Here is a 23,531-nt window from a genome sequence, read left to right as displayed (position 1 = left end):
TAGCAATCATCTCCTGTCATTAAAATATAGTTAAAACATCAGAGAGCACTTTTTATGGATTTCTCTTCCAGTATAAATGGATCAACATTCAATTGTGTGGCTGAATTTGTTGAACTGCAAGCAGCAGTCTTCTAACATTTGAATAACGCAAAAAACGAAAACAAAAAAAACAAAACAATGCTTCCAGATTTTGCTTGAATAAAAACTTGCGCTTTAAAAAAAACGAACAAAAAAAAAAACAGCCAACCTAAATCACACTGCATAGACAGCCACATTAAAATGCTAAAGTTTCTAACCTATGAACTACATAAAGCTGAACATTTCTTAATCTGTGTTGTTTCACTGTCCTACAGAGTCTGGGAGCTTTACAGCCAGAAATAAGCAGTTCATGAGAAGGCCATACATGCTGCAAAAACTGTCAGCTATGTTTTGCCTCTACACTTGCACACCTCACATGATGCAGGTAAGCGGCAGGTTGGATGTGATGTCTAAAAATAAGAGTTGTGAAGCATCCTGCCTGTGTATAGCATGTTATGAATGCAGGCTGCCATCCTCGTAAACAGTGTTGTTTAAAAAGGTCAGTGTAACACAAGCCACATATATTTTTTCTTGATAATTCTGACTGAATAATAATATTAACTCTACACTATATTTAGTTGGTAGGTTACAGAGGGTCTCAGAAAAAAGATTTCAGAAAACAAGCACTTCCAATTCTTGCCTGTTCCTCTCATTAGGCTATAAAATCCTTTTCTCATAAACCACCCTGCTGTCCTGGACATATGCAGTCCCATGGGTGACAACAGGGGCAGTGGTATGTTTCAGACCTGGATCACTGGATGGTAAGCACTGCGGGGATTAGTGTCTGTCTGGATCTCTACGGCCCCAGTGAGGAATACTCACTCTGCCTGAAAAGTATCCAATTATGGCACGCGCAGTGGGCTGAAAAAAAAGGGAGCTGGAATCTAAATCAGGATGCAGTAATCCTTTGTCATTTAGTGAAAAGAGTGCTGTAGAGGTGGACCTTGGGAAAGTCAAAGTGAGAAGCACCAACAAAATACATTAAATCCTGTTTGCTTGAACTGCATGAGTGATATTCAGTGGCAGCATAAAAATAAATAAATAATGATTTCTAGATATTTAGGAGCTAGCTAATTATACATCCACAATAATTAAAAGTCTAAAACAAATTGAAATATAATCACAACTCTTCCAAATTATTATCTTCTAAATTTTTTGTGATGACCAAATAACAAAACTGTATTATGCCATAAAATTACAACTCCAATTCTAAAAAAAGTTGGGATGCTGGATGGGAGCATATGTGCTCTAAAACCTGAATATACCTTTCAGCCTGTTGACTTTCCAGATGTGCAAACTGCCAATTCCATAGGCACTGGCTGAATTTTTTATTTTTTTTTTTGGCCACAACATTTGTCAGATTTGCCTCCCTGCAACTTTGTCCACTTCCTGGAAATGAAAATCAAATTGAAGATCACTGTTGTGATGCGCTGGAGGCAATCCAGTGGCCACTGGAGAAACACAAGTACAAGGGGACATAGCAGGACTTCCATGGATTGCTCTAAAAATAGCAGCAGCACTGACAATGATCCAGAGGTGCATGAGAAAATGCACTTAAGTTGAAAGATTGGTCAAACTTATATTAGTGAAGGTTTTAGTTTTTGGAGGCCCATTTCTGGAACTTTTTGATCATACCATGTATATCTTGCCTACTACAGTTTGTCTCATTCAGTGATGTACAGTATCACTGCTGGAGCGCATCACACCCCCTATAACCTTCTCCTTTTCAGTCAGCAGCACAGTCAGTCAGTGACTTTGGAAAAACAGCCAGATAACTTCTCTCGATTGTGATATTTTTGCCTGAAGGTAATTTTGGCTGAAATATACATACCATATGTATTCTGACTTCAAGCTCAAATGGGATTCACTGACCGATGAGTCTCCACATGGAAGCTTGTGAGCAGATTAGATGAGCCAAGCAAAAGTAAATTGAGCTGTTTTTGCTGCAGCCCGACTGCCATCTGGCCCTACATACATGGCGTGACCCTCGTGATTTCCATGCCTCTGGACTCTTAGTTGCTGAAGCCCTCCAGTCACGAGCTCATAGTTTCCATTAGAAATGGCCCATATTCATTATTACTGAGTGCTTTTTTTGTAATATAATGCTGTTTTAAAACTAATAGAACCAAGTTTCACAACAACAATTCATATATTATAAAAAAATCACATTTTTTTATAATATATTTTATCAGACCCCTGTTCTTTTCATCTGTGTATCATGTAGTTTAACATAGTTTCAATTCACTGATTAAATTATAGGACACTGTATAATACTAGAGAGACACTATCAACCGGAACCAAATTCCTTGTGTGTGTAAACATACTTGGCCAAAATAAACCTGATTCTGATTCTGATTCTGATTAATGCCATGAATATAATTTAGACTTAAACATAACAGTTGCTAATTGCTGGGTTTGATTGAACACTGCATTCTGCTCTCAGGGAGTGTACACTTTATTAACTACTCCTTGCTAGTACTAAGTTGGACCCTCCTTTTCAACAAGATGCTGGAAACATTCATCAGAGGTTTTGGTCCATATTGACATGATACCATCACAGTTTGTGCAGATTGGTCAGCTTCACATCCACAACATAAATCTCCTGTTTCACCACATCCTAAAGGTGCTCTATTGGATTGAGATTTGAGTCCAGTGAACTCATTGTCATGTTCAAGAAACCACTTGAACACAATGATTTGAGCTTTGTGATATGGCGTGTTATCCTGCTGGAAGCAGCCATCAGCCATGGGTAAACTGTGGTCATAAAGAGATGGACATTGTCAGCAGCAATACTCAGGTAGGCTGTGGTGTTTAAACGATGCTCAGTTGGTACTAAGGGGCCCAAAGTGTGCCAAGAAAATACCCCCACAGCATTACACCACCACCAGCAGCCTATACCGTTGATACAAGGCAGGATGGATCCTTGCTTTCATGTTGTTTACACCAAATTCTGACCCTATCTTGGTCCATTCCCTAGGTGTACCTAGCAAAGTGGCATTAAGTGTACATAATAGAGTACATAAATACAACAACTCAGTTAAGTTAAACCCAAATTCCTACTGAATGTGCATATGCCCACAAAAAAATACTTCTTTTGCCTTTGTAGCCCCACATTACTAAGGCATCTAGTACAGCTTTTAAAAACTATCTCAGGATAGTATTCAGGGACTGTTTAGAAAAGCAATCAGTATGTCATCCAATGTCATAAATGAATGAGGGACAATACATCTGATAATAAAGCTGCTACGTCTGTGAGGGATGCTGTTGCTGACATTGTGTAAAGAATGCTTCCCTGCACAAGAGTTAAAAGCATGGCACGGCAGCTGTCCAGGGCACAGTGAGAGAATGAGGGATCAGACTGAGAGCAGATGGAAGCGGGAGCAGTTTGTGGGAGGATAGGGTTACCTTAGCTGAAGCCCTCATTCATGGAAAAGAAGGTCAGAGGTTAAAAAATGTCCTTACATGTGTCTAATCTTTTGATGCACGATTGCACAATGAGTCTGTATGTTTCAACATGAAAAAGACGTCTGTCCGGTGAACCTCCACTTTTTCTGACCAGGTTGCTCAAGGTTATGAAGAATTAATTTCCTGGATTTGGAAGAGCTTAAACTATTAAAGCTGGAGGGCATCAAACAGGTGGATGTACTAAATGTAACCTTTACTCAGCATACAAAGGACAATGGAGAATTATTCTTTTAGACAACCACATGACCCTGACTGCCTTTAGCTTGCAGCCTCGAGCTTTGATCCTTTCCAATCAGGAAGCTGCAAATTATATATACGCATTATATAAACGCCTTATTATGTCATTCATGTCACACAAGGGTCTTCTCCAGAAATACCAAGGGCCAGATAGGTTCCACAAAGTGGCCTTATGCATGATGTCCCACAAAACATTCTGAGTGTCGTGTCAAGAAGAAAAATGGGTCATTGAAAACCATCCGATATAAAACTCTGTTTTAGAAGTTTGTTTTAAAGTCTGTACAACCCGACTCAACTTATATGGGAAGACAAAGCATTTGATGCTTTAACTGTGGCAGCTGTGACCCTTACCCAATTAGTGTGACAATAAATAAATAAACTCACAATAATAATAATACCATATCAACATCAATAATACCGTATGAACACCTGCACTGGAAAGCAAACCTACAGGATCTGCTTATTGGGGTAAAAATTGGTGTGAGAACTTTTTTTTTAAAACACACCTCACAAACATACATTAAAGAAGTTTACTGCAAAACATAGAAAAACATACAGTGGAGAAAATAAGTATTTGATACACTGCCCATTTTGCAAGTTTTCCCACCTGCAAAGAATGGAGAGGTCTGTAATTTTTATCTTCAACTGTGAGAGTCAGAATTAAAAAAAAAGATCCAGAAAATCACATTGTGTGATTTTTAAAGAATCAATTTGCATTTTATTGCACAAAATAAATATTTGATACAATAGAAAAACAGAACTTAATATTTGGTACAGAAATCTTTGTTTGCAATTACAGAGGTCAGATGTTTACCATAGATCAGGGCTCTTCAACTCCAGGCCTCGAGAGCCCGTGTCCTGCAGGTTTTAGATGTGTCCCTGATCCAATACACCTGAATCAAATGGCTGAATTACCTCCTCAGTATGCAGTCAAGTTCTCCAGAGTCCTGCTAATGACTTCTATATTTGACTCAGGTGTGTTGAAGCAGAGACACATCTAAAACCTGCAGGACAGGGGCTTTCAAGGCCTGGAGTTGAAGAACCCTGCTGTAGATCTTGACCAAATTTGCACACACCGCAGCAGGGATTTTGGCCTACTCCTCCATACAGATCTTCTCCAGATCTTTCAGGTTCTGGGGCTGTTGCTGGGCAACTTTGAGTTTCAGCTCCCTCCAAAGGTTTTCTATTGAGTTCAGGTCGGGAGACTGGCTAGGCCACTGCAGGACCTTGAAATGCTTCTTACAGAGCCACTCCTTAGTTGCCCTGGCTGTGTGCTTTGGGTCATTGTCATGCTGGAAGACCCAGCCACAATCCATCTTCAGTGCTCTTACTGAGGGAAGGGGTTTGTTGGCCAAAATCTCATGACCTCATCCATCCTCCCTTCAATACGCTGCAGTCGTCCTGTCCCCTCTTCAGAAAAGCACCCCCAAAGAAAGATGTTTCCACCCCCACCCTTAATGGTTGGGACGGTGTTCTTGGGTTTGTACTCATCCTTCTTCTTCCTCCTAACATGGCTAGTGGAGTTGATACCAAAAAGCTCAATTTTGGTCTCATCTGACCACACGACCTTCTCCCATGCCTCCTCTGGATCACCCAGATGGTCACTGGTGAACTTCAAAGGGGCCTGGACATTTGCTGACATGAGCAGGGGGATCTTGCGTGCCCTACAGGATTTTAATCCATGATGGCATAGTGAATTACTAACGGTCATCTTTGAGACTGTGGTCCCAGCTCTCTTCAGGTCATTGACCAGGTCCCCCCGTGTAGTTCTGGGCTGATTCCTGACCTTTCTCAGAATCATCCTTACCCCATGAGGTGAGATCTTGCATGAAGCCCCAAACCGAGGAAGATGACAGTCACCTTGTGTCTCTTCCATTTTCTAATAATTGCGCCAACAGTTGATACTTTCTCACCAAGCTGCTTGCCTGTTGTCCTGTAGCCCACCCCAGCCTTGTGTAGGTCTATAATTTTGTCCCTGGTGTCCTTAGACAGCTCTTTGGTCTTGGGCATTGTGGAGGGGTTGGAGTGTGATTGAGTGAGTGTTTGCCAGGTGTCTTTATACAGGTAACGAGTTAAAACAGGTGCAATTAATACGGGTAATTAGTGCAGAATAGGAGGGCTTCTTAAAGAAAAAATAACAGGTTTGTGAGAGCCAGAATTCCTGCTTGATAGTAGGTGATCAAATACTTATTTCATGCAATAAAATGCAAATTAATCATACAAAGTGATTTTCTGGATTTTTTCTTAGATTCTGTCACTCACAATTGAAGTGTACCTACAATGAATCTGTCGGTCTGGCTACAGGATAATTTGAGGAATTATTTGAGTGCAAATATATAAAGACACACAGTACATTGAGAATAGGGACCTCTGTATATCAAAAATGAAGGAAGAAGGAAGCTGTGGTCCACACAATGACCTCACTGATTCATCTGAGGACCAGAAACAGCACTGGCTTCATAAGGCCAAGGCAAAGACAGGATATTCCCAGAATGCATTTCACAGGGGGCATTATGCTAATATTAGCACAACAGCCAATAGCAATTCAAGAGTTGTGCTCCAGATAAACGAGGGGCTGGATCAGGTTACGTGGTTGAGACACAAACAGCGTACGTGCAGCAATAAGAGAAAGTAGACAGAAGACTGTACTGGGCCTACTAGACTAATCTATCACTCCTGACACATGTATGTATAGCCAAACCCCTTTCCTTATCCAGTGCATGATGTATACCCTAAGTACTGATCATGTGACTGTTTTACTCCCTGGGGGTGGTGCCACATGCCTCCTTTTAATAGGAGTCCAAAAGGTCAGTTGGGTTACCTCATGGGCTCACACATCATTTAGGAGCAGTAGTAAATCCTCAGGCTGCCCCTGATACAGCTCAGCATCTGAAGGCAGAGCAGGACCATCCTTGGACAAAGTGTACAGTGACTGAAATAAGCTGTAGGAATGAACTCCAAGCTCTCACACACAGTTTTATAGCAAACACTCAGGTTAAAGTGGGTGTTGGTAACTTTGTGGTCTTGTCTTTCCATGTATCCAAATATAAAAAATAAGTCAAATTTCTCTGTCTGCTGTTTGATTACATGTCAGCAGTTTAGATACTTGATAGTGTAGTGTTTTACATACTGTGAAAAATGGTTTAGTCCTGGGAGGAGACACAAATCCCTTTGTGGCTGCATCAGGACGGCCATCCAGCAAAAAAACTCTGCCAAATCAAACACCTCTGTGGTGGTGAGCCAAAAGTAGCTCCAGTTTATTTCTAATGATACTTTATAACTCACACGTCTGATATTAATGTAACACAGTATCAGTTCCAGAGTGCCTGATCGCTGCAGCTCAGAATATACTGTTCTCTGATGTCAAGTTCATCCTCCTAGTTAAGTAATTTGATTAATATCGACTGAGGTGCTGCTCTATCCTCAGAGCAGAGTTGGGCGGTCATTTTAACACCTCTGAGGACCCCGCAGAGGCCAGGAGGCATGCATATCATTCAGTTCACAAGCACTTATGAGTTGGAAATGATGGAAACCCTGGAACTATTGTACCACACCCTGGTGTCATATATGTACACTTGCATGAAGTGAATAGAAAAATGTTTAGATGTGCTGGTGGAGGAGACTTTAGATATTTTTCTCAAATTGCACAAATCCAAAGACATGCAACATTCAGATGGATGGATATCAAAGGTTGTGCGAGTTGGTAGTGGAAGCTTAGTTGGTGTTACTGATTCCCAAATCTGCTGTGCAGTGTTCCTAAAAACCTCCAGTCAAACAGCAGAGCCTCATAATCCAAACTGTCGACAGCAGTTGGTACAAATCAAGTGAAACTGCTTTGCTCTCAAAGCAGCCACTTTGTAATTTGCTCAGCTGACGGGTGACAACCTTGCATCCACAAGGTGTCATGTTTTCAGGATAAAGTGAAAATGAGGAGCGTGAACGTTTGATGCCAATGAAAGAAGTCAAGCAAATCTACAGCTGCCTCAGATTCAGGATCCTGGTAAACATCCTTTTTAAAGCAGGTATTTTTACTGGGGATTTTTGTTGACACTGCCTCTATTTCAGCATGTCCCCTGTCACCAAAACAATACAGTTGTTTTTAAAAGTGTCAAATAGAGCTTTTCCTGCTGTCAAATGCCAAAATATCTGCTGTAAAAAAAAGGGATTTTGTTCATTTCAGCTCTCTGTCACACACTTAATGCAAGAAGTCTAAATTGTGCTTAATACAGCATGTCCACCTGATGGTTCTTCATCAATTTACTGCTCATTCTGGAGTGTTGTGGTTGCATGAAATGAGGGAAAAGAGAGGAGGAATATGACAGCCCCCAAACCAAAATTGCAGAAAATGAACTGAGCTCTGACTGTTCTCGATTACCTTGACTTACACCCACATTTCTGTAGTTTTAAAGGGGACCTGTGTTGGTGAAGTCACTCAATTCAAGAGGTTTGAGCAGCTTTTTGGTTGGTGGCATAAGGAACACAGGGATTACTTTAACATGCAATGACCTCATTATTTCAAACTTTAACAAAATGGTTAATAAGAGCAACCACTACTTTAACACTAGGTGGTTTTTCTGACTGTAATACATTATTTACTTAAATTTATAATAAATCAATATCATACAAATTAACAGAAAAATCAGCTCTGACTCATTTTCTTCATATATACACATATTTTTCTTCACATATTTTCTTTCTCAAGTGAAAAACTAACAGCTAATTCCAACAAATATAAAATGCTGGAGTCCAAACACCTCAAAGCATCCTGTATGCAGGCTTTGTTGCTGTTGTGCACTCAACAAAGCTTTGGGCATTTGCATAGCTTCACAAGAGCTCAATCAACAGGAGACTGACCTGAAAAAACATATCTGGTGCATGGAGACCTTGAATAGGTCCATGTTATATAATTCCAATTAAATCTTAGATAATGGAAAATGAAACTGATATCTCCGGATGTGGTGGCAGCAGAGAAAGCCCCTCTCACATTAAAGCAGCGTTTCCACACAGTGCTGCTGCCTGAAACCTGCCCTCTAGTGCTTCAAACTGAGATCACTGACTTGCAAACAGCAGTGGAGTCAGAATGTACTCCAAGCCAAATTACAGAAGAGGTTCATATCACTACTCTGCTGCTGAGAAAGACCTCTTACCCTGCAGCTGGAAAGACACACATCTCAATGACTTTTCCTTTTCCCATTCCAGTGAAAAAAGAAAGAGAAACACATTTAACAAAACCATTTATTTACTGATCAAAGCAAGTACATGTACAGTGTGGAATACTTTTCAAAGCATTACTGAAAAAATGAGCTTATGAGATCTGTGCGCACAAAGACTCTGAGCCACAAGCTGGATAAATATGAGAACAAATATTCTAGTTGAGTCATTCCCCATTGACAGTGCTGTTCATGCTAACACTGTTGTCATCTGTGTGGTCATCATTAACGCCATGGTAACCATGGTTATTTGGGTCACTGTGGTGATCGGTGTCATGATTCAGTTCTGCATATTCCACTGACACCTGCTGAAACATGACGGTTGTATGGATTAAAAAAATAGCCCTTATTTTCACTGGATCACTATACCCACATCAATCAGCATGACAGGCTGACTCCTCATGCTAAAGTACTGGGACTGATCAACAGGCAGAGCTTCAGTTGAAGGGTGAAAACCTGGTTTTGGATTAACAGTTAAATTTTTTTTTTTTTTTTTTGTAGACAAAAGCAAAATGTGAAAATAACAGTAGTGTGCATTGGCACTTTTTAGAAATGCGTTCCTAAGAATTTCTTGGCAGTTTCCTGCAGGTAAGCAGAAGGCTCACTGCACAGAATTATGAAATGTGGCACAAATTAAAAGGAAAATAATACAGAAATAAAAGATGAACTTAGAAAGCTCCAACTTCAGTTAGGCCGCCGTAAAAGCTGTTAACTGAATTTCACTAACAGATACAGTGTATCACACAAGTGAGTACAACCCTCACATGTCTGCATATTTAAGTATATCTTTTCATGGGACAACACTGACAAAATGACACTTTGACACAATGAAAAGTAGTCTGTGTGCAGCTTATGTAACAGTCTTCATGTAGAGCAACAATTCGTCTTTTAAGATCCTCAGAGAGTTCTTTGCCATGTTGGAACTTTCAGTGACCAGTATGAGAGAGTGTGAGAGCTGTACTACAAAACTGAACACACCTGCTCCCTATGCACACCTGAGACCTAGTAACACTAACGAGTCACATGACATTTTGGAGGGAAAATGACAAGCAGTGCTCAATTTGGACAAAAGTGAGTACATTAGGGGTGTACTCACTTTTGTTGCCGCTGGTTTAGACATTAATGACTGTATTGTGGTGGCCACATATATGCACATTTCACACCAGAATGCCCCAAGCTCTTATTGCGAAGAGAGAGACCGGAATAGATAGGGAAAAGGCGGGAGAGAGAGGCCTAGGATAAAAGGGCTTGACTCCTCCTTTTGAGGAGTTATATTTGGAGTTGAGTTGTTGTGAGTTTTTCCTAATAAAGCTGAGACCACATACCGGCTCGTGTCTCCTTCCACCGACTCCTACATTGGTGACCCCGACTAAAGAACATGTCTGCTGACGACAGCTCAGCGGCCGCTGTTTCCTCACCAGCCGCCGCCGTTTCCTCACCAGCCGCCGCCGTTTCTCCCGCTATTTTTGCGGCCACGGTCAAGCTCCCGGAGTTCTGGCAGCACGATCCAGAGCCTTGGTTCCAGCATGTGGAGGCCCAGTTTCACCTCCGCGGGATCACCTCAGACGACACCAAGTATTACCATGTCGTCGCGGCGCTGGACTCTGCTTCTACCCGCCGGCTGATGGGACTGCTCCGGGACCCGCCGCCTGCTAACAAGTATGGAGCGCTGAAGGAGAACCTGCTGCGGATTTATCAGCTTTCAGACGAAGAGCGGGCTGATCGCCTGTTGTCCCTGAATGGCTTGGGAGATGGTAAACCCTCCGAGCTGATGGAGCACATGCTGGCTCTGCTCGGCCCGGGCGACGCTTCGTTTCTCTTTACGCATCTGTTCCTGCGCCAGCTCCCCCCTCCCGTGCGCACCGCGCTAGCCAGCTCCGCTCTGATACGGGCCAAGGATTACCGCGGGCTAGCTGAAGAGGCGGACAAGATTTTGCTGGCATCCAGGCATTCCGGTGTGCATGCACTTTTACCGAGTGCGGCTCTACAAGGGACGGAGGCTAGAGAAGCTGGTGCTGTGGCCGCCGTCGCAGAGCGCCGGAGGAAGGAGAGCGTGCTCTGCTTCTATCATCGCCGGTTCGGAGTGAAGGCGAAGCGCTGCATTCCGCCGTGTACCTTCCAGCACCAGGGAAACGAGAGGGCCGGTGCTCACTAGCAGCTGTGTGCGCTGGCAGCTCGGACAAGCTGCTCTTCATTGAGGACACTGCTTCGGGACGCCGTCTGCTTGTGGACTCGGGTGCTCAGCGTAGCATCATGCCGGCTTCAGCTGCGGACGCCTTGGGACAATGTCACGGACCCCTGCTGGACGCGGCGAACGGTACCCCCATTCGCACATATGGAATGAGGTTGGTGACTGTGTGTTTCAAGGGACGTCAGTTTAACTGGGACTTTGTGATAGCGTCTGTGTCAGTACCTATACTCGGCGCTGATTTCTTGTGTGCTTTCAGGTTGTTGGTCGATGTAGCTAATAGGTGCTTGATAGATGCTGTGTCTTTTGATACCTACCCCTGTACACTTGGTAGTCCTCGCCCCCTGCCCCTCGCTAACATGCTTGCCACAGGTGATGAGTACCAGCGTTTGCTTGCCGAGTTTCCCACCCTCACGGTTCCCACCTTCTCTGCAGCCGTAGCTAAACATGGTGTGGAGCATTACATTACCACTGTGGGTCCGCCGGTTTTTGCGCGTGCACGCCGTCTCGATGCCGCGAAGTTAGCGATAGCCAGGGAGGAGTTTGCAAACATGGAGCGCCTTGGTATTGTGCGCCGCTCAAACAGCCCGTGGGCGTCCCCGTTGCACATGGTCCCTAAAGCTGACGGTGGGTGGCGCCCTTGTGGGGATTTTAGGCGCCTTAATAATGCGACGACTAATGACAGGTACCCGGTTCCCCACATTCAAGATTTTTCGGTTCATCTTGCGGGGGCAACTATTTTTTCAAAGGTGGATTTGGTGAGGGGATACCATCAGGTTCCTGTCCATCCGCGTGATGTGCCCAAGACCGCGGTTATCACTCCTTTTGGCCTTTTCGAGTTTTTGCGAATGCCCTTCGGTCTGAAGGGCGCGGCACAGACGTTTCAGCGCCTCATGGACTCCGTTTTGCGTGGTATGCCATTTTTGTTCGTCTATCTGGATGACATACTGGTTGCCAGCCCTTCCGCCGCGGAGCATTCAGTGCACCTCCGCCAGTTGTTTGAGCGTCTCAGTGAGCACGGTTTGATTGTGAATCCAGCTAAATGCCAGTTCGGTCTGCCGGCCATAGAGTTTTTGGGACACCTCGTTTCGCCCCAAGGGGCGTTTCCCCTGCCCGCTAAGGTGGAGGCGGTTTCTGCTTTTCCGCGCCCTTCCTCAGTGAAGCCCCTGCAGGAGTTTTTGGGGATGGTGAACTTTTATAACCGTTTCATCCCCCGGGCTGCTCACCTCATGCACCCTCTGTACAATGCACTTAAGGGCAAGAAAGGCAACCAAGAGATAGAGTGGACACCTGAGCGGGTGCAGGCATTTGACAGTGCCAAAGCTGCTCTTGCCAACGCTGCCCTGCTGGCCCACCCGTCTCCCGAGGCGCCTGTTGCCCTTACTACCGATGCCTCCGATTTTGCAGTCGGGGCCGTGTGCGAACAATGGGTGGGTGGTGCTTGGCAGCCCCTCGCCTTTTTTAGCAGGAAGCTTCGGGATGCGGAGAGAAAGTACAGTACGTTTGACAGGGAGCTCCTTGCCCTTTTTCTCGCGACGCGTCATTTCCGGTTCCTGCTTGAGGGCCGTGACTTTACCGCTTTTGTAGACCACAAACCTCTCACATTTGCCATGGCAAAGGTTTCAGAACCATGGACTGCACGGCAGCAACGGCAGCTTTCTGCTATTTCAGAGTTTACCACTGACATTCAGCACGTCGCCGGCAAGTGTAATCGGGTGGCTGACTGTCTGTCCAGGGCGCAGGTTAGTTCTGTGCATTTGGGAGTGGACTACTCTGCCATGGCTGCCGACCAACTTACGGATACGGAGATTCAGGCTTTTAAGGCGGCCGAGTCCAGTTTGCGTTTGGAAGATGTCTCATTTCAGGATAGGGGCGTAACCCTACTTTGCGACGTCTCATTGGGCAGGCCTCGCCCCTTGGTTCCTGCTTGCTGGCGTCGGCGGGTTTTTGAGGCAGTTCATTCTCTTTCGCACCCAGGAGTTAAAGCCTCAGTTAAGTTGGTAGGGGCCAAGTTTGTGTGGCCCGGCCTCCGGAAAGAGGTCAGGGCGTGGGCTTCCTCATGTGTTGCTTGTCAGCGCGCCAAAGTGCAACGACACACCAAATCCCCTCTGGAGCACTTTCCCATACCACAGAGAAGGTTCGAACATGTCCATGTAGACCTGGTAGGTCCATTTCCCCCTTCCCGGGGTTTCACCCATCTCCTGACAATGGTGGACAGGACGACTCGGTGGCCTGAAGCAGTTCCTTTGGCGTCAACCACCTCAGCAGATGTTGCTCGTGCGTTCGTCTCCTCCTGGGTATCTCGGTTTGGCGTACCGCTTGACTTGACATCTGACAGGGGTCCTCAGTTCACGTCTGAGCTGTGGACTGCTGTGGCGGAGAACCTTGGCGTCAGACTCCATCGCACTACCGCGTACCACCCGCAGGCCAATGGCCTTTGCGAGAGGTTCCACCGTACCATGAAGGCTGCCTTACGGGCTGCGCTGGTGGACAGCAGCTGGGTTGACCGCCTTCCTTGGGTCCTGCTGGGCCTGCGTGCGACACCTAAGGAGGACCTGCAGTCTTCTTCAGCCGAGCTGGTCCTGGGCCAGCCTTTGAGGGTTCCAGGGGAATTCCTTCCTGGTGCACCTGCTTCGGGGGCTGACAAAAGGAGCGGGCCGGTTTTCCCGGGGAATGATAGGTTTTTGGCCCCAGTAGCGGCGCATCACTGCCTTCCACAGTCATATGTGCCAAAGGACCTGATGTCTGCCAAGTACATTTTTATCCGCCATGACGCGCACCGTTCTCCACTTCGACCTCCTTATGATGGTCCATTCCGTGTGCTAGAGGTGGGACCTAAGGATTTTTTGGTTGAGCTGGGAGGTCGTCAGGAGCGGGTTTCGGTGGATCGCCTTAAGCCTGCTCACATGTTTCCGGATGGTCCTATTGAGTTGGCCCAACCTCCGCGCCGCGGTCGTCCTCCCGTTTCTATGCCTCACTCGGAGGACCTGCCCCCAGCTGCTGTTTTTTCCCCTGCGAGGGGGCAGTCTCGCCGTAGTCGGGGCTATGCCCCTCCCTCGTTTTCACCACCTGTGGTCGCCAAGCACAGCCGTAGTGGCCGCCTTGTTAAACCCCCTAGGAGATACTCTTGATGTGGTATTTTATTTTTGCTATGTTGAGTTAAAATGGTTGCTGTTTTTATTATTGTATTGTTTGCCATTCTGTGTGTTCAGGGGGGGCCTGTGTGGTGGCCACATATATGCACATTTCACACCAGAATGCCCCAAGCTCTTATTGCGAAGAGAGAGACCGGAATAGATAGGGAAAAGGCGGGAGAGAGAGGCCTAGGATAAAAGGGCTTGACTCCTCCTTTTGAGGAGTTATATTTGGAGTTGAGTTGTTGTGAGTTTTTCCTAATAAAGCTGAGACCACATACCGGCTTGTGTCTCCTTCCACCGACTCCTACAGTATATTGAATTATTTTGAGGGAAGAATAAATTTACACTGTTATATAAGCTGCACACAGACTACTTTTCATTGTGTCAAAGTGTCATTTTGTCAGTGTTGTCCCATGAAAAGATATACTTAAATATCTGCAGAAATGTGAGGGGTGTACTCACTTTTGTGATACACTGTACAGTACCGTGCAAAAGCCACCATGCATTTCTTTAGATTTTGCTTCTAAGTAGCCAGACTTTCTTGTCATTTTTAAAGTGGTCTTGAGCAATAGTTCTCCAGGCTTTCTGATGGTCTTTCAGAGTTTTTCTTCTCTCAGTCCTTGTACCTGACCATTTGTACCAGTTTTTTTTTTTGTTTGTTAAGCCACTGAACACTGACCTATGAATCATTCAAAGGATGAACTAGTGCTGCATGTAAACATAACAGAAAACTTAGCAAAGAACCAAACTGAAACTGTATCTTTAGGCACTTTGTTGCTAGCAGCCTTTTTTGCAGGCAGGTCTAAAAACATTATCTACAGCAGATGAACTATGTCTGAAAGTCATGTCCTTCCAGCAAAAATAAAATGGATGAAATTATCAACACAGGAAAGCACCATCAGACTTCCATTCACCATGTGGAAAGCATCTGATTGTTAACAGCTTAATTTTTCAGCATCACAATATAATCCCACACACACTGCCATATCAGTAAAAGCATGCCTGCATAGAAAAACACATAATGCACAATGCTTCCTAGAGCCCTAGAGCTCAGACCTCAGTGTTACCGAAGTAATGTGGGATCATCTCAACAGAGAACTGAACAAAGGGCAGCCAACATCCAAAGAAAAGCTTTGAATGTCCTACAAGAAGCCTGGAGAACTATTCCTGAAGACTGCTTAAAGAAACAACAAGAAAGCTGCCTGAGAGTTCAGGCTGTGTTGAAGAATAAAGGTGGTCACACCAAATATCGACTTTGATACTCATTAGAATCATACCAACTCTGTTTTTGCCTTCTATTTCCATATATAAACATACATGGAAATATCTAAATCATCTGAATATTTAGATATTCAGATTATTATTCATCACTTGATGTCGTGATAACATGAAGGGGCAGGAGGCACTGTAACAGTCTCAAAGGAGTGCTGTTACAAGTCCTCAGACTCATCAGCACTTAGCTGCCAAGTATTCTATCATGTTATCAGGGTTGTTTCTTCAAACTCTTGAAAGCTCCTCCAGAAGCACAGAAGAGGTTAAACAGCTGCTATCACAGTCCTCTTCCTAATGAGTAAACCGAATGTGATGGGCAAAAATGGAGTTACTGCCAAATCCGAAGCTTCTTTCCATGACATTTCCCATCTTATTGCCTACAAATCATCATGAATTTGTGCAGCAACATGATAAACCATTAAAGTGCTGAGTATTACATGAAATATAACACTTATACCACACTAATATAACACTTACTATAATACCCGTCTACAAACAATAAAAACTGACTGCACAGGTTTTCCACTTATTGTGCAGTGTTGCTGAGCAAAGACACAATGCAATCATGAGTGTGTGTGTGTGTGTGTGCGCCCCCCGTCGGTAGTATGTGCAAGCATAGTGAGTGTGTGCATGACGTGTGCATACTTACACCATCAGGCAGCGTTCGGACACCTGCAAAAACAAAGCCAGAGGACAAGCTCAGGAAATGAAAGATGTGTGTGAGGATTAAATAAGGGCTGTTTTAGTTTTTAGCACTTCCATGAAGAGCTCTCTATTCCCAAGAAAACAGAGCGCACATCACACACATTCATACTGTACATTCTTCTTAGTTTACATCTTCAATTCAGATAATTTGGTTTCTCCATATAATACATTAAGTTCTTAAGTCCTCTGTGTAATGTGTCCTGAGATGACTTAAGTTGTGATGAGGTGGTATATAAATAAAACTGAATTGAACTGTGCTACATCAGTTATTAGGTAATAGCAGTAAAACTGAACAATGGACAATAAATTTCAAACAATCAGGCATTTTGCTTACTTAGCCTTAACAGATGCACACACTGTATGACTCTGTTGTAACAACAGGAAGTTCTCTTTGACGAAAGCAGGAAATGGACACCTAGGGGACTGGGGCTTCTGTTTTAATGCTACATTCTTTCAGTAACAATGAAGATGTTTACAGTTGGGGTTGATCCTGTTTCCTGGTGATTGCTTTTTTCCTAATGACCTGATTTCTCTCATCGTGTAGTAGAAAAGAGGTCTGTGTGAAGAACAGGATGTTAATCATACCTTGCTGGGAGTTACGTACTTCACTATACACCGTGCCTGTGTCCTGTTCCTCTGGAACTGACATGGAATACAATATTTTAGGCCGAGCTTTGAAAAGTCAAATCACAACAATTTAAAATTCAGAGACAGTCTCACCTTTGTTTGGATCTGCCTGTCTTAGCTGCACCTCACTGTACTGAGGCTCTGGCTTTTCTGAAGTATTTGTACCACTATTGTCATCAGAATCTGTAACACAATGAAATGAGCAAACTTAAACTACATAACATTTATGTTTTTATTTGTGAAATTTTGCATTATTAATAAAAAAAAGGGCCGTGATGTTCTGACTGCCACATATGCAAAATTAACATATGGTTGGTTTTGGCGTCTTTCTGAGATTTGATCGCAGTTAAAATAAAAAAAAAAATAATAAATTTACTCTGCGTACCAGAGACTGATGCATGCTCACTCCAAATACTTTTCCCGATCATGCCTGGAGTTGCTGCACAGAGAGGACAAACACAGCACTGCTTTAATGCTTCAGAATCAATCGAGACAACATTTGTTTAATATTTATTTAGTGTGCGTTTCTGTTGAGTACAGTTTGCTTTGCGTTGCAAACATTGCACTAGAATGTGAAGCTTTACCATTTGCTTCATTGTACTCTGCCTGGGTGAGGCTCAGCCGCTCTACTTTGGTGCCGGCTGACTTCCTGAAACAAAGTAAACAGAAAGGGTACACAACAGGAGGATGTGTGGGCGCCATACCCTGGTAACCAACCTTTAAAATACTGATAAGAACATGAGCAATATTACTTACACTAACAGGGCGACAGGTCCTCTTTTCTTTAATCTAGGGAGGCGTTTTTTGAAGAAAAGGATGAAGATAAAGGCCAGTATGAAGAGGATGCAAAAGACTGCAATAAGACCCTTCTTCCAGCCAGCCATCTTCACTGCAGAACACAATTGAATGAGAGAAGGTGATGGATAGGATTGGTTATAACTTGATTACAAAACAGCAATAAAAATGTACTCACAACACTTCATTCTGCCCCAAAGCTATTACACACACACACACACACACACACACACACACACACACACACACACACACACACACACACACACACACACACACACACACACACACACACACACAGAGCTATTAACTGAAGATAAAACACACACCTCCAATTATGATGGTGGCACTCTGTTGGGTCTCTCCAGCTGGGTTTGTGCTCACACAGTAGTATCCTCCACTATGATCTCCTCTGACATTGTCCATGCTGTAGGATTCTTTCTGTTCCGAGGAGGTTCGGGAATGAAGGAAACCCTTTGTCTCACTGTACCAGGTAAAGTTAATGGGAGGACTTCCTCTCTGAACGGAGCAGACAAGACTCATGTTGCACCCCTCAGAGATGTCCCCAATTCTAGGAATAGTGGTCAACTGTGGTTTTGACACAGGCTCTGCACAGAGAAACATATGTGTGACATTTGGGCTCAACATGTTTTATATCAGTTTGATTGATTTCATGGCCATTGATCCAACAAACCTCTGATGTTGGTTGAATTCAATAGTTGCTGTCCTGTTCCTATCACTGGAGGCTTCTGCTGACTGTTTCTTGCATGGCAAAGAATGTTTTTTAAGTCTGACCTTTCAGTGAAGGGTGGGAGGTTGAAGATAGCCTTTTCACCCGGCATCCTCACAGTTTTGTTCTCATTTGGCTTGCGAGGGACGAACAGGGTGTATTCAATGGGCAGAGTGCCTCTCTTGCAATAACAGCTCAACTGGAAGGGCTTTCCCAACAACAGTGTACCTCCCTCCACAGCCAGCACGGGCTCAGAAACAGCAACTGGGAATGAGAAATGAGACAAAGTTAAACAAGACTGTGACTCTGCAGCCATGCTGGCAACTCTGATGCTGCATGGCAAAGCTTTGAGATAAATGCTGTTATGCTCGCAATGCTGATATGCTGATGTTAAGTTCCCATCATTGTATTGGTAATGCTCTGTTTGGTTTAGAGAAAAGAGCCAACTGGATAGAGCGTGCAGGAAGGAGGAAGGACAAATAATGCCTGAATTCACCGAGCAGTAATCACCAGCTTTCTCACACTGGCTCAGTCTGATGTCACGTAGACTTTATAATTTTGAGATGATGGGTTGAAGAGCATTCAGTGTCAGACATTTGCATTCCCTTTTCAGAGACAGAAATGTCTCCAAATCCCTCTAAATAAATATTAAACCTAAACCAAAGTAGTGAACTGACCAACAGACTGACACATTACATGTATGGGCACAAAGATAAATCCTGTCCCACATCTTTATTGTAACAACATAAAGCGTTTGCAGGATTAACAAAAGTCTGTGTGCCTTAATTTGAATTTTTGTGCCTCTGATTACTCACCTTTGGCCTTAACAGTATGTGTTTGGCTTTCCTTCATAATAGTGTGTTTCAGAGAAGCATAATTGGCTCTACAGGTGTAGTTGCCATTTGCAGAAGGCCGTGCCACAGTCATATATGTGTCAGCACCTGCGACTTTAACGTTATCTTTGTAGATCGAGAACTGCATGGCTTCACTTTCGATCTTCTCGGGATCATAAATGGAAACAGAGCAGGTCACTTTGAAGCGGTCTCCTTCAAATATGTCTGTGGGCTTCACAGCCAGCCGTGGCTTTGAAAACAGTTCTGTTGGAATTAGAAAACAAAAATTAAAAAATATATAATCTTTATGCCATGTATATTATTATTATTATTTTAATAACAGACAAGGCTTTAATGTGATAGAATGGAAAAACTCAATGCTCACCCTTGACTGTGATTGTTAGAGAGGCTTCTTTCTGCACACTACCCCACTCCGCTTTGCACACAAGCTCTCCAGAGTCACCTTCTTGAACAGTAAATGTATGTGTCAGTGCTCCAGCTTTGGCCTGCTTGAGGATCGCTTTGTCCTTTGTTAGGAATACTTCAGTGTTTCTTGGAGGGTTCACAACTTTACAGACCACCTCTATGAGATCACCCTCAGAGACATTACTGGTGGGAAGCACATTCATGATGGGGGTAATGTGGAGTGCTGTGAGACAAAAATCAGAAAAATCAGACACATTCTTCCTTAAGCAATTTGAGTTTTCCATGATAATAATTACCTTTGACTAACACTGGAATCTCTTTGCTTTTGTTGGACTGACGGGTCCCGGAAACCAAGTTGATTTCATAGCCACAGTACAGAAAGCCATTTCCAATGTGACTCAGTCTTAGCGTGGTCGTTGATGAGTTCCCCCCTGGTGATAGATGCTTTATTATCTCAGGTTTTCCGGACCTAAATCTCTTGTAAAACCGGAAAGTGAGGGGTCCTTTCTCCTCAGGAGCACTGCAGGTGGCTTTGAACTCCTCATTCTCATAGAATGAAGGAGTATCCAAATGTAGAGTGGGGATCTGCAAGCCTGAGGAAAGGAATCCTGACAGTTAAAAGGACATTCAGATATATAAAGTACATTTGTTTGAAGGAGGGATAGTGAATATGTTGGACAAAGGATGCTGAATATGAAGCTGCCAGGCAGGAAGAAACGCGGGAGACCACAGAGAAGATTCATGGTTGCAGTGAAGGAGGACACGCAGAGGGTTGGTGTGACAGAAGAAGACAGCAGCCGAAAGAAGAAGATTTTTCCTGTGTGGATATGAGACATATACTTGGATGTGAGAAACTACTTTATTACCAAAACACAATTCAGTGAAGACCTTCTAGTGTGGTTTTATAGCTCACACATTTGAAGACAAATTAAAAAAGTTCAAGTATGTATATTATTTATAGTTATATATTTTTTTTCATATTATACTACATATAATTAGGTCCAGAAATATTTGAAGCACTTACACAATTGTCAGCATTTTGGATATGACACCAAGAGTTTTAAGTTGAGGGGCTGAACTAAAATATCACACAAAATGTGTAGAAAATGCAGCACAGTTGTCGGTTTTTAAGGGCTCAAATGTCATTACACATTGGACAGGCAAGCCTGCCTAAAATGGGTTTCCTGGTTAGCAATGCTTTGCCGGGCCCTTGCTGCAGCTGTCTTCTGTTGTTGCTGTTTCCTTCCTGCCTTTCTGCTTTGTCTTCAGCACAGCTCATCAGCTTGATTAGGCTGAGACAATGTGCTTGACTCAGCCGCTGCAGGATCTTTTTCTTCTTTACCTTCAAAAACTCCGGGGCTGCTTTTGGAGTTTGATTTGGACCATTTGGGTGAATCTGAGCACATTCTACATTCCCACAGCTACAAAATGTATCCAGCTTCTATTGTCACATCATCAATAAAAACAGTAACTTGGTGGCATGCATCACAATATGTGTTACAGACGATGTTGTATATCCTGATTATGAACAATTACAAGGCTTCTATATATTTTCAGTTTTGTCCAAGAAATATTCCTGAGCTGGTCTGGCTGTTTCAGGTGTTTCTCTAATCTGGTCTTTCTCTTCTGGCTGCTTTGCACCTTGTTATGTTGTTATGCCTACCTACTGGAGAATGCTGCGCTGTTGGCTGGTTGTTTTAAAGCAGTTTGTTAAACTGAAAGGATCATTCACAGTTGTTATTATCTGTGGACTCTTTTTTTTCTTCTCAGTACCAACACCTTTAATTTAGCCACTGATATAACTGTAACCTAAATGAAAAAAAGACAAATGCAACAATATTACACCTGTTAAAACAAGTAAAACTAAAAGCAGTGGTTTCATCATAAACTCTACCTGTCACATCCAGTTTCTGGCTGGTGCTGGTTTTGCTTTTGTCCTTGACTGCGACTCGACATTCATAGTTTCCAGAGTCGGCAGCTCTGGCTGGGTTGATCTCATATACGACTGTGTCTTTTGTGACGTTGCTGGAGTAGATAGGAACATCGTCCTGTGTGAACTGGAAACTGTGTATCAGGTGAGGGATGTTGCTGTGACTGACGCTGACCTGGCAGCGTAGCCTCACCGGTGTCCCGCTCTGAACTGTGTTTCTGGGTTCGACTGTGAGGCCAACACGATCTATGATGTATGCTGCAGTTCCCAAACATCACACACAGACACACAAACATGAAGTTGGATGCGGGGAAAAAAAAAATATTTAACAAGCATCAGGGACTGAACCACTAACACAATGCGAGCGTCAGGTTAAGACTATGGGAAGGAGCTTCCTGGTCCACAAGCTGCAGTACAAAGGAGTAACTGGAGGAAGGAAAACACCTTATGAAACAGTGCTGACCCTTTACATCCCCTGGGAACACTGTGTGGATTCATTCAAACTTCGGTTCTCCCTCCGCAACATCAGCACAGTGAAAGTGGAAACAATCACTTAGTCCACATCCTAACAGTAGCCTATTGCTGTTAGTGCTGTTTGACTCAGTGATGTAAAGTGACTAAGGCAGTGAACATTCCTGCACATTCCTGCCGCGGTGAGAAATAGTACAACACACCTGGTTAGCTGGAAATAACAAGAAACACCCAGCCTAGCTGCTATCTCTGATGGTGACAACATCTGCCCCACCAGCATCTCCAGAGTATAAATCAATAAGATGCCACTTTAATAGCAACAAAGTGACATCTTACCTAAAGTATCTAAAGTAGCTTCAGAGACCCTGGCATTTAAAAGTTTGCATTTGTTTCAGCGAAAAGGTGTCCTATTAAGATGGTATCTACTTTATGATCACCCATTTAAGAGTTCTGGTGATGTTCTTTCATGCAAAAAGAAAATAAGAATATTTTAGAATTTGTATCTCCTTCTGTAAACTATAAAAATGTGTGAAATTCATTCAAATAGAAGCTGAATGAAAGATTACCCATCACCTGACAGTTAAAAATAAAAAATAAAAAAAAAATCACTTTTTTGGTGTAAAAATAGCATTTTTGTTGAACACAGAGAGGACTGGAAAACCTTAACTATTACAGTGCTGTGTAAACTGCAGTCCCCCTAGACCAAGTATTACAAAATCAGAAGGGTAATGCAGCTATACTTACACCCCTGTCCTCCGACACAATGCCCTGTATTTGAAGCAAAAAAAAACAGAGAGAGTAGGAAAAAAAACAAACTCAGGTGAAAATCAGATCACATTTACACAAACGTAACATCCTTCATCCTTAGGGTGGGTTCTTACAGATGTGTAGGAGGCTAGTTAGGAATAGCAGGCCGGGGGGTCTGGAACCCATCTTGGGTGAAAGTAGTTTGCTGCTGAAAGACTAAGACACATCTGCAAGGACAGAGGCCAGAAAGGGCAGTCAGACAGACAAGGGAGGACTTTTTACTTAGGAAGAGGTGGAGCGAATAGAAGGCAGCGGCGTTGCTAAGGGTATTCCTCGTCTTATCAAACAGGAAATGGCCATTATTTCCTCAGGCTCTGTACCATTGACTTTGCTGTTTCTATTATTAGGTTGAAAGAAGAGAAAATTCAACAACATGAAGAAAAGTTTAAGTCTTCTCACATCCTTCAAAGGTCTTGGGTACAAAACACATGGACGGGATTCCTTCTTTTGAGCATAATTCAAGCAATGAGAACCATCTTGAACTATAATCTATGACATTTTTAATACAGTGAAGAGAGAGAGAGAGCACTGCTGTTCTTCAGATAAAGTTAGCCCCTGAAATCCCCTGAATTTTGTCCTCAAGACAAGCAAATATATTTTTGTGAAACCACATTGAGTTC

The 23,531-nt window shown here is 43.5% G+C and overlaps 1 protein-coding gene across 2 annotated transcripts; it reads right to left on the bottom strand.

Moving 5' to 3' along the window:
- Positions 1–9,018: 9,018 nt before the first annotated feature.
- On the bottom strand, positions 9,019–23,106 carry pecam1a (platelet and endothelial cell adhesion molecule 1a). 2 transcript variants are annotated; one of them, XM_030736850.1, is made up of 15 exons: positions 22,986–23,106; positions 22,849–22,872; positions 21,598–21,891; positions 20,000–20,296; positions 19,663–19,926; positions 19,260–19,541; positions 18,409–18,708; positions 18,044–18,322; positions 17,676–17,808; positions 17,504–17,568; positions 17,305–17,358; positions 17,013–17,102; positions 16,878–16,934; positions 16,237–16,259; positions 9,019–9,298 (listed from the first exon to the last, which is right to left on the bottom strand). In XM_030736850.1, the coding sequence occupies exons 1-15, from the start codon at positions 23,035–23,037 to the stop codon at positions 9,158–9,160; spliced, it is 2,355 nt and encodes a 784-aa protein (XP_030592710.1). In that variant the 5' UTR covers positions 23,038–23,106; the 3' UTR covers positions 9,019–9,157. The 2 variants fall into 2 exon arrangements, with proteins under 2 accessions (XP_030592710.1, XP_030592711.1); XM_030736851.1 differs by having other exon boundaries at positions 9,019–9,295.
- Positions 23,107–23,531: the final 425 nt, after the last annotated feature.

The sequence above is a fragment of the Archocentrus centrarchus genome, chromosome 8 (assembly GCF_007364275.1).
Source record: "Archocentrus centrarchus isolate MPI-CPG fArcCen1 chromosome 8, fArcCen1, whole genome shotgun sequence".
NCBI lineage: Eukaryota > Metazoa > Chordata > Actinopteri > Cichliformes > Cichlidae > Archocentrus > Archocentrus centrarchus.
Note: the sequence above shows the minus strand (reverse complement) of the source record. Positions and strands in the feature narration are given on the sequence as shown.

Coding starts and splice junctions, on each gene's coding strand:
- pecam1a (XM_030736850.1), bottom strand. CDS start 23,037: ATGGGTTCCAGACCCCCCGGCCTGCTATTCCTAACTAGCCTCCTACAC. Junction 19,927..19,999: donor GATTCCAGTGTTAGTCAAAG/GTAATTATTATC, acceptor TTTGTCTCACAG/CACTCCACATTACCCCCATC. Junction 17,103..17,304: donor TGAGCATGCATCAGTCTCTG/GTACGCAGAGTA, acceptor ATTGTGTTACAG/ATTCTGATGACAATAGTGGT.